This window comes from Lacerta agilis, chromosome 12, assembly GCF_009819535.1.
Source record: "Lacerta agilis isolate rLacAgi1 chromosome 12, rLacAgi1.pri, whole genome shotgun sequence".
In the NCBI taxonomy this organism is placed as follows: domain Eukaryota; kingdom Metazoa; phylum Chordata; class Lepidosauria; order Squamata; family Lacertidae; genus Lacerta; species Lacerta agilis.
The window spans coordinates 45665155-45678582 of record NC_046323.1 but is presented as its reverse complement, the minus strand read 5'-3'; the positions used below and the strand labels follow the sequence as shown (position 1 = coordinate 45678582).

Sequence of the window (13428 nt, the reverse complement as noted above, 5' to 3'; positions counted from 1 at the left end):
GCTGCAGCCCGGAGGGGGGTTTTCTACCTCCTCCTCACAGGGGGGTCTGGCAACATGCTGGTCTGCAACTCCCATCAACCCCAAACATTGGCCATGCTGGTTGACACTGGTGGTGGTTTGACAATCTCTGCTCTAATGCATGTTTTAAGATGTTGCCCTGACAATGTTAACCACTGGCTTCATGGAGCACATCTGTTTTTCATTAGCTGCCCCATTTTTGCTTGCATGGGGTTGCTCCATACTCCCAAGGATTTGATGGAGAGAGCAGTGGTACCCTTTAAACTTTATCCCAGCCATGTGAGATCCTCTTATCTGTGATTAGACCTCATTCAGCCAAGGCCTGCATCTGAATGACTCGTCTGTATTGGGTGATGACATGGGTTTTCACATAAAACGTATCTTTCTTTAGAGGGGAATAGAGGAAGTAATGGACTATTATTCAGCATGCATAACATAATGAGAACCAAATGCCTCTTAAAAGTTATATTGCCTATAATTCATATAATATATTGGCCAGTTCTAAGAATTAAAGCTATTTTGGGATATGTCTGTCCCCTTTTTGATGTCAAAATGATCAAAGCATTTAAAATGTTAGGAGCATATTTCATGAAACATCTCAAAATGTATTTGTCATGGGTACCCTGAAGAATATAAACCCATTTATATTGATAGACATCAAAAGTTTAAATGCTTTAAAACATGTTCCAGCTATGGCTTCCCATGGCATCTTGATTGCTGCTTTATTTCCCTTATGGGTTGCCTGCAAGATGCTGGACTTGTTCAGATGTTATGCTAAGTCGTATCATCGCTTCCATTTTAAAATATTTTATTTATTTGTTTGTTTGTTTGTTTGTTTGTTTGTTTGTTTCCCACCCATCTGGCTCGGTTTCCCCAGCCACTCAGGGCAGCTTCCAACAAAAGATTAAAAATACATTAAAACATCAGTCTTTTAAAACTTCCCTAAACAGGGATGCCTTCAGATGTCTTCTAAACATCAGATAGTTGTTTATTTCTTTGACTTCTGATGGGAGGGTGTTCCACAGGGCGGGTGCCACTACCGAGAAGGCCCTCTGCCTGATTCCCTGTAACTTCACTTCTTGCAGTGAGGGAACTCCACAAAGATTTGAAATGCATAAAAACAAAGTTAAAAATTTCACTGTAATTTTTTTAGCCTTAGGCAAACTTGCTGGAACAGCTGCTGAAATTAAATTTGGATCTCTCTTCGCTTTGGGATCCATTCCAGTTTTTCTCTGTTTGAAATGTGTGCACACACTCACACTGTTACAGTACAGGAAATCTGAGTGAAAAGCAAATCTAATTTCCTTCTCTTGCCTCTTTTGTAAGCATGACATGGGGAACTGCAGCTTTATCATTGGGGCAGAGACTTAACTTTATGTCTTTGGATGTCCAGCATCCAGACCTTAAGCATCTGCTGAAAGTCATACATAATGCGCCCTTAAATCTAAATGTTTGACGCGCCTGTTTATTGCATATAGCCCTGGAGCCTTAAATTGGAGAGATATTGCAAATTTATTATTTGTAAAATGATTGTGCATTTTCTGCAACAAGAATCAACTGCATTGATTTATACTGTTGATATTAGGAATTGTGGGAATGTTTAGGAGTGTGGATGAGTATATATTATTTATATATCTCAATCCCAGCTTGTGTGAGCAAGCTCCAAACTTAGCAGAGTTACATTCCCTTTTAAAACACAGCGGAAAACGGTTGCATAGGCTTCCTAGAGCCTCTATAAAAGAAATATATATTCCTGGTATATTCCCCTTGTTCCCTCTTAAAAGCAAAGACACAATACAGCACTTGATTATTAGATATAATAGAGTTTACTCACGGACATCCAAGAGTCACAGGCTCAAAGAGGCAGATAAACTTAGATAAACATATTTACATGTGGTGAAGCTGATTCCATAAGGAAAGAAGCTTCACTTCTGCTTCTCTCAGCTGCAGGCTGAGAGAGAGCATGCTGCTTCTTCAAAGGACGAGGCAAAATGGGCAATCTGGTTCCCAGGTAAGACCACACCTACTTCTGGTTCCTGTAGCTCAGTCCAGGTAAACAGGAAGTTAAGCCTGGAGGACTGAGTTACCTTCATGTCCTCTCTAGGAGTGTTGTGTTTGGCTGCTCTGTGTTTACATCCCACAGGAATCACAGCATTTAGTCAAAGAGGAGGACAGGAAAGTGAGCCAACAGGTGAATCCTGACTGGCTTGATGCTAATCAAATCCTGTTTCTGTTATTTTTATTTTATTTTTGCTGCAAGCCTTCTTATATAGAAGAAAATGACCAGAATAGGCATAGTCAATCTATAACATAATACCTATAACAATAATATTATTATTTTCATTGATTTATTAATCACCTTTGAAACTACTACCTCAATATAATTAAAGACACAAAGACAACAGATACATTTAAAACAAGAATAAAACCCTAATAAGAGGATGCTTGTGGTAAAGACCCATTTATACAGCTGGGGATGTGCTGCAAAAATTCTTCTGTAGGTGGGCCTTGGTCTGATCCTGCAAGATGCTTGTGAACAGGGCCAGATTTATGTTTGATGAGACCCTAAGCTGCTGAAGATAATGGGGCCCTTTATATGTCCAGCTGTCCTTTGCCAACAACAAATTACTTTCAATGGGAAAGCGTGCCTTGGTTTTGGAACGCTTTGGTTTTGGGACAGACTTCTGGAACGGATTAAGTTTGAGAACCAAGGTTACCACTGTATATAGAAATGAGCAAACCAGTGATATTTTAGGGAGCAGGCTAGCAAGGCAGGACCCATTGCTTACATCATAGGAGCCTACACAACCCAAAACAAAACACTGTTGCTGTATGTAGGCTTTATTTTTTATTTTTTTATCTTATATTTTGGAAATGTACATCCAGTTTTTTTTCCTTTACATTTTTTTTTGGGGGGGGGGAGCCAAGAGAGTGGCCCTAAGCTATAGCTTGTTTAGCTTATACGTAAATCCGGCACTGCTTGTGAAGTAGAGTCCTTTTGCAGCCTGAGATCCTTTCTATTGAAGATGCTGGGGGGCTTATCCTGGAAAGTTCTGCATGAAAAGCACACGAGTTTTTGCCTTTCCCACAGCGTTTCCCATTGCTTACTAAACGATTGTCATTGCCGCTAAATCGGAAGTGCCAGAACTGAACCTCGAACTTTTGCATGGAAAGCACGTACATTTTCTGCCACTAAGCAAAAAAACCAAAACCCTTCTCAAACATCATCTCTAGTTTTGATTTAGAAAAGGGTGCTTCATAAATGTGGATAACACTTTGCTTCAAAGAGTTGCTCAGAGAGCAGATTTTCTCTGCCTTCTCCTCCATCGCAGTGGGGCAGCAGTGATGGTTGGAAGCCTTGCAAGGCAGAACTTCCTCTACTATGGAACTCCGACAGGGACAGGGAGAGACCTCCTCTTAGCAACACCAAAAAGTGGCTCCCCTTATTTCCATGAGTGATCACAGAGCTCTTTGCTGTTGAGTCTTATTTGTTGGATCATAATAACCTATTGGTCCTCTCTTATGTTTCTGTGCAGATATTTATCTTTGAGAACAACATCTACTACTGTGCCCATGTGGGGAAGCAAGCCATCCGCGTGGTCTCCACTGGGAAAGACAAGGTTATTTTCAATGGACTCAGCGACTGGCTGTATGAAGGTAGGATGGGAAGTTTTAAAAAGCACTGCCGGCCCTTGAGTGTTTCCAATGGGCCTGTCTGTTGACTACATGCACACAGAGAGAGTGGAGGGTATTTAATAAATGATCCCGAGCAAAAAGCTGTAGTTTTCTGTGGAAGGCAGAGCCTCTTGGACAACCTTGGATTCTACTTAGGGGCTTCATGACACATCAATCTAGAAGTATCATTCCACTCTGGACCCTCATTACAATTCTTAATATTCTGTGCCCCTTCTGTCTGATTAGCACTGGGTACGCATGGTGTACTTCCTTAGAGTATTTGGATCTTGTCCATAAACCTCCAGAGGCAAAGGGTGCTGCTAAGTGACACTTACTTTGATATCGAAAAGATTTTTGACATTTATATTGAAAAATGTGTGAAGAATATAATAATAAACTGACCTTTTCCTGATAAGCTTTTGGGTACTACAGCTGGCCAGTGTGACCGATGAGGTGCTGCAAGATGTTAGTTGTGAATACAGTTTTGGCAGCCACTATTTAATAGCTAATTGCTTTTTTATTTAGATGCATGCCTCTCTCAGACTCCACTCTTTCTCTCATGGGCTTTGAAGTAACACAGTACTTCATTTGGAATGATGCAATCATTCCCCTCAAAGCCTGAAAAAAAATGAGAGTAAGTGGATGAAAGGAGAAAAGGATGGGGGGAAGGTGGCAAATACGAATGTTATATTATATCCGATTTATATCCTACCCTTACTGCAAAGTGCTCATGGGGTTATTCCACTTTATCATCACTGCATCCCTGTTTGGTAGGTTAACCTGAGATATGATCATTGGCCCAGCATCCTGCAGCCAGCTTCACAAATAAGCAAGGATTCCTTACTCCATGTTACTGCCCACCGCAGCATGCTAGCTTTAAAAACCTGTCCCTACAGTTATCTGCATCAGAAAGTTTACTTGGTGGATAACTAAATGTCCTCTGAGACTGTATCCTGCCCCAGGAAAACTGCTGATTGAGAGAAATTACAGTGATAGCAAGCTTAGAGGGCAGAGGCTAAGAGGACAGTGTTGCTGACGCCTATTTTTATTCCATTACTGGAATGCTCAAAATGTTCTTTTAACTGCCATTGACTTTCAAGCCAGTCCTTTATGAGGAATTGGCATAGCAAAGCCACATTCATCTGCTGAGATAGCAAGATGGCACTGAGATCCAATGCAGTCTCCTTCCCTAACCCACTTGCCTTCAGATGTCATTGGACTACAACTCCTATCAGCCACGGGCAGTGATCACAGATTAATAGAGTTGTGGGCCAATGATATATGGAGAGCACCAGGTTGGGGAAGGTTGAAATGCAGCTTGCAGATCTTGATCTGAAGTGGGGGTGTCTCTAAAAGTTAGCTGTGGGAAAGGTCACCACTCCATTTTTAATGCTGCTTAAATGAAAGTTGGAGAAACAGGTCCCTTTTCTTTTCAGATGTGATCCGTGTTTAATTAAAGCAAGGCATCACTCAAGTCTTCAGGCTACCTCTCTTCTCTTCCTTTTGGAACACCTGTGACATTTAGAGTGAACGTGGACATGTGCTTTCATTAAATGATGACTGCAGCATCAGCAGAGGTCTTGCATTTGGGAAAAGGCCACTGCAGAGCAAGCGCTGCAGACAGTGCTTTCAAATCTCATTGAATCACCCAAACACAAGGTCATTTCACCCTTCCAGCCAGGCCCGTCTTAGAGGGATCTGCCGCCCTGGCGCAGCGATCCCTCGGCGCCCCCAGCCTGCCGCCTCTCCGCCCGCCTCCCTCCCGCGCTGGCCGCCCCTCGGGAGGGGGGGTGGGCGAGCGGGGATGAGAGGCGTGGCGTTGGAGCGGGCGCCCGCGCTCCGGCGGGCGGGCTGCAAGCCGGCCGCCCTCGCCTCCCAGAGCCCCAGCTGGAGTGCTGGAAGGTCGCGCAAAGCCCCGCGCCGCTTCAGCGCTCCAGCTGGGGCTCCGCGAGGCGAGGGCGGGCGGCTTACAGCCCTCCCGCCGGTGCGCGAGCGCCCGCCCGCCCCTCATCCTCTGCCCGCCGGAGCGCGGGCGCCCACTCCAACGCCACGCCTCTCATCCCCGCTCGCCCACCCCCCCTCCCGAGGGGCGGCCAGCGCGGGAGGGAGGCGGGCGGAGAGGCGGCAGGCTGGGGCTCCGCGAGGCGAGGGCGGGCGGCTTACAGCCCGCCCGCCCGCCGGCGCGCGAGTGCGCGCCTGCCCGTGGGGGCGGGGCGGGTTGGGGAGGGGGAGCCCGGTATGCCGGTGGGCTCGCGGGGGCGCCCCTGGGGTGCCCTGCGCCCTGGCGCGCCGCGCCACCGGCCTCTATGGATGAGACGGCTCTGCTTCCAGCTATATTACTCACCATCTATCCACCCATCCATCCAGCTAGCTAGATTCAGGCCCGGTTTGTATATCTAGAGCAGGCATGTCCAACTTCCAAGAGACTGCGATCTACTCCCACTCACACGATTGACCGGGGACAACGAAGGAAGACCCACGATCAACCAGTAGATCGGCATTGACCAGTTGGACATGAGTGATCTAGAGTAATCCAGTCATAAAGGTTTTTCACCCTGGTCTGCCCTAGGGCTGAATCAACAGGGCAAGGGGGCTTTTTAGAAAACCTTCTACCCCCCCCCCACCACCACCACCACCACAAAAAGAAGCCACTTTGCGGCAATCTTTCAGAGCATACGAAGTGGTGGGGAAACATAGGGCCAAAAGGAAAGGAAGACACAACTGTGTTGCTGAGGCAACCAGAAAATGGTCCCTACCTTCCAGTGCTGTTCTGCATGGACAGTTCAGTCGTTCCTCACATCTCCCAAAGTCACAGTTCATCACCTGGTTGCCTCGGGGGAAGGTTTCTTGTCCTGTTGCACTATGCTGTTAGGAATAATGGGTTGTATTTAGCTGAGTCCTACTCACAGTTGTGGCTTTTATCATTCATCTGCCTCAGGAGACAATGGAGGAGTGCACCTTTGGGGCTGAGGTCAAATTGTTGGAAGGCTGCAGTTCCTGCTGTGGCTGTAGAGATTGATAATGGAGAGGCACCCAATGAAATGAATGATACTAAGCTAGTCACGTTCATTCATTTCAGTGGGTCTACCCTAAGTAGGGCTGGCACTGGATGTAACCCAATGCAACTGCCTCAAATCCATGCCTCCCCATGCCTCCCTTGTCTTCACACACTGTGCTGGAAGGGCTGTTTCATTGATCCTCACAACACGTTGTGGAAAGCCGCAGAACATTTTAGAAATGCGGGAACATGTTCCCGCCCTTTGTGGGCATCTGCTTCCAGGCCCCCCAGTGATGAAACTAGGTAACTAAATCTGATTGGCTAAATAGCATCACGACATCGTTATGCTCGCCCTCCATTGGCTGAGATCACAAAGTGAGAGCAGAGAAATTAGCAGCAGGGAAGCACCAAAGATGGGGAACAAAGTGAGTAGGTTTAGTCCCTCAGAGCTCCCAGCCAACACACCGCGCAGCCAGCTGCAGCTGGAAACAGGAGGAATCAGTTGCTCCTTAACTCGGTTTTTGTCTTTGTGGTTAAAAAGGGGTGAGTGCAAATGAGCATCAACACTGAAAAGGTGCGTGTCTCTATGCGTAGATAGGAAGCTGGAACGTTGCATGTGGGGACCCCGTGATGTGTATAATTCATGAAAGGAGATACTTATTCATATGATGGGGAAACATGGCATCAAAGATCATACCCACAGCCTACACTGAATGCGCTCTTATGTCAGTCATAGCTTTCCCTCCCCCTGGCCCCTGGCCCAAATCCTGGGAACTGTAGTTTGTCATGTATGCTGGGAATTATAGCTATGTGTGGGTTTCCCTAACCAATCTCAGCTCCCTTGACTACATTTCCTAGGTTTTTTTTGGCAGAAGCCACAACTGCTTAAGTGGTTTAAGAGTTCTTTAAATGTGGGCAGCGGATATGACCATGTGCCACAAACTCTGCAGTGATTTGCCATTGTTTGTCGAGGTCCTCAAGCCACCCCACAAGAATTAGACACAGAGACAATAAATTTTGTTTGGGTTTTTGGCAATAATTTAGGCCACAACTTTATTTAAATACAAATTTGGTGAGTGGTTGCATAGGCATTGGTTCAGACTATCTGTCCAACTGGAACAGCTGCTGACCTCCAGTCAGCGTCGGGAGAATGCCAGCTGGGGAGAGTTAAGGAGGCTGGGGACAGAACCTCCCTCTCCCCAGCGGTCCCGGGGGCTCTGGCTATGGCCCTATCCCCGACCGGGGGTTCGGACAAAGCATAAGAGCCGCCGGATTCCTTTAACGGAATTCCCTGTACCATCATCATCATGATTGAGGAGGTGGGGCGTCACCCTTCCAGCAATCCAAAACATAACCAATGCCTAACCGCCAATCTTACAAGTTGTGACAAGTTGCTACTGCAGTAGGCGAAAACCAAATGGCAACAGCCAATCAGCCAGATGGAAAAATTCCTACTGGGCCCCTGCCACAAAGCAGACGACCCCATGACAGGCAGTTGCAAGGTCAAAGCAGAGGCCTATGAAAACAGGGGGGGTGGGCGGGTGATCTGAAGCTCGAAACCAAGAGAGGGATCACCCTGCGTGCAGAGGAATATAAAGGACGCTGGGCTGTCCATCACAAATTGTTACATCTAACTTTGCCCAGTAACTCCACCTGACCCAATCGCAGCTAAGGCCAGCGTCCAGCCACTCCCCACAGGGCAATTTAAGTGTCTTGCCAAGCCCCGACCACAACACATGCTCTTACTCAAGGTAGAACCCGATTTCTGCAGCTCCCCTGAAGCTAGCAGTCCTCTTAATTGCCTTCCTTACTTTTGCCCTCTTGATCTGGCAGTCCCTGTGAATTTGCACTCTTGTGCTTTTACTTTTTTTTTTTACCCTGCTGTCGCTTTAGCAAGTGGCTGTGGCGAGGTGGGTTGCGAACATATGTTCAACCTTCTCCCCATCTGTGCCAGCATTGCAGGTGCCGTATCATCAATGACTATCCCGAGATGAAGTAGACAGCAGCAACAGCACCATCAGAGGTGCCCTTCCTGTCCCTTTTGTGTTCTTGTTGTTCCTGGAGTTTGCATCGCCTTACGCTAGCAGACCAAATGCTTGCAACCAGCCAAACTTGGCTGTTTGCCATGGCTCATGATCCACTTTATGCTTTTCTCCCACGTAGGATGCAAATATTATTTTTCAAGCTTCCCCCTTCAAAAGCAAAGTCAAGCTCCTTCTTTTTTTTGCAGAGGCAGGTGGTAAATATATGCTTGCAAGGTCTAGCTTTCTTTTCTGGGTAAGGTTGCTTTGCATATGCATATTAGAATTTGCAGATTATGGTCCCAGCAGTACCACCTTGGTGACACAGCAAGGCATTGAGACAGATGGCAAACCCCAAACAGACGGAAGTTGGTTTTTCATCTTTCTTGGAGCACGAGTGCTTTTGTCACAGTAAAGAAAACACGTTCTGGTATTAATCAGACTATCTCCCTTCCACCCACCCACCTCCCAATTCTTTCGTAAATCCGGAAGTGGATTTAAGGAGTTTTTCTGTTTAAAATGCAGGAGTTCGTTGGTATTCAGACTAATCTTTTTTTTTTGCTTTTGTAAATCCGCCATTGGGTAAACTTTCTTCAAGGTATTATGCTGAACTGTTGACTCCTGATGTTATGGAGGAACAAAAATATATTCAAATCAATCAGCACTGATGTAGTAGCATAATCTACTTAGTGAATTTAGCTGGAAGGTTGCAAGCTGAGACATAACATGAAAGGATAGATTAAGCCTGGTTTTTGAAGCTAAAATAAACATTAGTATTGCATCTGTACAGTCTGATCTAGCTTCTGTTATCGCAGCAGCATCCTTTGAGTGTTTAGCATAAAAACAAAGCAACTTCCAAAGAGGAGAGAGCAAAGGTCTATAACCACCTGCAGAGTCAGCTCCAGATGTTTGTTTGTTTGCAATGCACTGTAGAAATCATTTAAATTAGAAGCACAACCTCGTTGGCAGATACTTCAGGCCTCCAGCTTGGTATTGGTGCAAGGGAGAGAGACAAAGGTTTGTTGACCTTCAAGAGAGGTTTTGTGGTAGTAATGCAGACTGCAGGGTGTGCAGAGGGTGGCTATGGATTTTTGCACATCACCCCAATCTCCGAGCAGTGTGATATTCAAAGGGTTCCAGATCCATGTGAATTTTATGCAAATCTGTATCCTCTTTCATCCTTTATTTTCTTTTCTTGGTGATTGCATTCCCCTCCTTTTTTTGGCGCTGTGGTCTAAACCACTGAGCCTAAGGCTTGCCGATCAGAAGGTCAGCAGTTCGAATCCCCGCAGTGGGGTGAGCTCCCGTTGCTCGGTCGCTGTTCCTGCCAACCTAGCAGTTCGAAAGCACATCAAAGTGCAAGTAGATAAATAGGTACCACTCTGGCGGGAAGGTAAACGGCATTTCCGTGCTCTGCTCTGGTTCACCAGAAGCGGCTTAGTCATGCTGGCCACATGACCCGGAAGCTGTATGCCGGCTCCCTCGGCCAGTAAAACGAGATGAGCACCGCAACCCCAGAGTCATCTGAGACTGGACCTAACAATTAGGGGTCCCTTTACCTTTACCTTTAAGTGCCCATGGGGGAATACCAAGTACAGCTGCAGAATAGTGAGACCTGGGGAAGATCATGGCTGCAATATGGGAAGTTACTCCCCTTTTTTTAAAAAAAAAAACCCATCTCTGTTCAAGGGTAAAAAGCACAGAAAACTCGTCCTGCACTGAATTTGGCAGTACAACCCAGGCCCACTCAGATGCAGAGGGATCGGAGATTGGTGTCTAATGATCAACCACGCAGGCAGTCTTTGTGCAATGTTCTTTGCATATCCTTATTGTAAAAAAAGTGTTGGTACAGATTTTGTACCTGGCCTAAAAAATCCTGTTCTCAGCACTAATTTTACTCTAACCTTCCATCTCCCAATAGCCACTCGTACCTAGTTGTTGACAAGATGTTACTTTCGTAGATGTGCCAATTCTTCGAGTGGGGATGTAAGAAAGCGGCAATTTCCGTTCCAGCATGTGTTCATCACGGTCATGCTGTTTCCATTCTGCCGCAGTTCATTTTCTACCAAATGCTATGTTACCCATCTAACTGTCTGCTGTTTAACGTAACTATTTAAGTAACGTATGTAACTTTCGTTCATTTCAGTGCAAAGGAAACAAATGCCCCAAAAGTTATTAATTGCATTCACTGGCCGACCTAAAAAGAACAAGAATGTGAATAAAAAAATGAAAAATAATCCTTCCAGTAGCACCTTAGAGACCAACTAAGTTTGTTCTTGGTATGAGCTTTCGTGTGCATGCGAAAGCTCATACCAAGAACAAACTTAGTTGGTCTCTAAGGTGCTACTGGAAGGAATTTTTCCATTTTTTATTTTGTTTTGACTACGGCAGACCAACACGGCTACCTACCTGTAACAAGAATGTGAATGCCTGAGATGTTTCCAGTGTTGAGGGCCGCACCTTTAGCGTGCTTCTATAAACAATGTTTAACATTATAAGTCTTTAACATAAGGGTTCCAACAGCTGAAAACTCTTTACTTCAGAAAACTAACAAGCCCTCCAGATAAACCGAGGTAGGAACTCGCCTATGGAAGCCTGCAAAAGAGCCAAAACATAAAGAGATGAATTTTCGTTATTCTCTTTGTAACCTGTTGCTCCGTTAAAATAATAGAGCTAGTTCAAGAGACCTTGCGACTTACTTAGGATGTGGCACTGGAATTCAAATGTCATAAAATCACTTGGCTGAATGAAAATGCAGGCTCAGTTGCTGAAATGACCCCCAACAGACATCTCCTTCCATGGTGTTTATGCAAAAAGGCAGCACAGAGTGCCCCACTGCTTGAGGCTGCATAAGCACCTGAGTATCTATCATTTAAATATCTTACACAAAAGAGGTGTTTGTACCAAGAGTGTGCAATCAGTTCTTTGTCCTTTGCTGCCCTTAGCGCCAGGTTGTGTCTCAAGCATCATTACTGTGTCATTTTTGCTCTTAGGGTATGGAACTAGAGGGAAGGAACAAAGAGAGATTACCATAGCAAAGCAATGGCTTTTCGTAACCTCTTAATCCTTATCTGTTTCTGTGCCTCACAGTATCATTGTTTGGTATTGCAACTTCGCAGTGACATCTGGTGGAAGAGGCCAGAATCTCACTGTTCTAGTTGAATGTGTCAGAACTGTGCAGAATTATGGCCACATAAGGCCGCTTCTGTTCCTGAATTGTTAGAAAATAATACAACAAGGAAATTCGTAACCGGGGTGACAAGATGCCAAGGGCAACAGTGTTCCTAACCCACCCATGCATGGCTGGGGGACTTGTGACCCTCCAAACATCCTTTGATTCCAGCTCCCATCATCTCCAACCAGCCAATGGTGAGGGATGCTGGGAGTTGTACTCCAGTAATGTGAGCACACAGAATTCAAGCAACTGATTGTTTTCTCACCTCTGCAAAACAAGCTTGCACCTTCTGAAGTTTGCTTTTCTGCACATCTGTTCTTAAAGATTCAGGAGGCTTGTCCCACATTGCATGCAGTCCCCATGCTAATAATCAAGCCCACTTAGTGTGAAATATTAAAGTGCATATTTAGAATTTCCCACTGCTCTGTTAGTTGTCTGATCCTTTTCCATGTTTGTCAAGTCAAATAGCTTTAGTTTCAAGTAGCATCTTTTATGTATTTTATCGGTTCCTGCAAAGGAAACAGATGAGATACTTTTTTTTTTACTATCTATATTTAGTGTACTGTCATATGAAGTATTCATACAGCAGCCTGGGGAAAAGATCTAAGTGTGCAATTTTAAATTTTGGGATAGTCAAGACTTTTGATGATCTTGCTTCCTTTGTCTTTGGGGATTAATGCACATCCCACTGAAGTAAAGAGCTAAGCTTCCTTTGATTTCAATCATTCCAATGCCAGCTTCCATTGTAAATTTTAAAATGCTAGGTAGATGTGTGTGTGTGTGTGTGTGCACGCGCACACACATCAAAGAACTCCACATCTGATTGAGACCTGATCAACACAAACAGCATACAGTGGTACCTCTGGTTATGTACTTAATTCATTCCGAAGATCCGTTCTTAACCTGAAATCGTTCTTAACCAGAAGCACCATTTTAGCTAATGGGGCCTCCCACTGCTGCCATGCCACCACTGCCCAATTTCTGTTCTCATCCTGAAGCAAAGTTCTTAACCCGAGATACTATTTCTGGGTTAGCAGAGTCTGTAACCTGAAGCGTCTGTAACCAGAAGTACCACTGTATATGATGGCAAAACTGCTTTCTGGTGGGTGCCACTTCAGCTCCAGACCTTTAAGGTGGGGTTCAAATGCGCCTCTGAGAAGCACATACGGCATGCATAGGAACTGAGCTTTTCAGACAGAAGGCTGTGGCTGACCCTTTCTCCCTGCCATCTGGATGTTGGTGTGCAGGTGGGAGATTATATATGTAAAAGCATTCTGTGATACGATTGCCCATTGACAGTCTGACGTGGTTTAGTCCAAGAAGAATTTTGTCGCCCAAAAAAGCTGAGCTCATCTTCTGATGCCCAGTTCATTCCCCACTCCTTTCTGTGCCACGTGCTCCAAAGGAAGTGGTTAAATTCTTGATTAAGCCAGCTCCAGCGCTACCATTTTAAAATCTGATGAAACCTAATGCCCTGTAATCTGTACTTATTTATTTATTTTTATATCACAATCTTCCACGGAGCTAAGAGCATGACAGAA

The 13428-nt window shown here is 45.3% G+C and overlaps 1 protein-coding gene across 1 annotated transcript in view; it reads left to right on the top strand.

Moving 5' to 3' along the window:
* The window catches only part of DPP6 (dipeptidyl peptidase like 6), a 358183-nt gene that overhangs the window by 287081 nt on the left and 57674 nt on the right, over positions 1 to 13428 (top strand). Inside the window, exon 8 of the mRNA XM_033164933.1 lies at positions 3555 to 3675. Within this exon, the coding sequence (XP_033020824.1) occupies positions 3555 to 3675 (121 nt within the window). The remainder of the gene's footprint in view (positions 1 to 3554; positions 3676 to 13428) is intronic.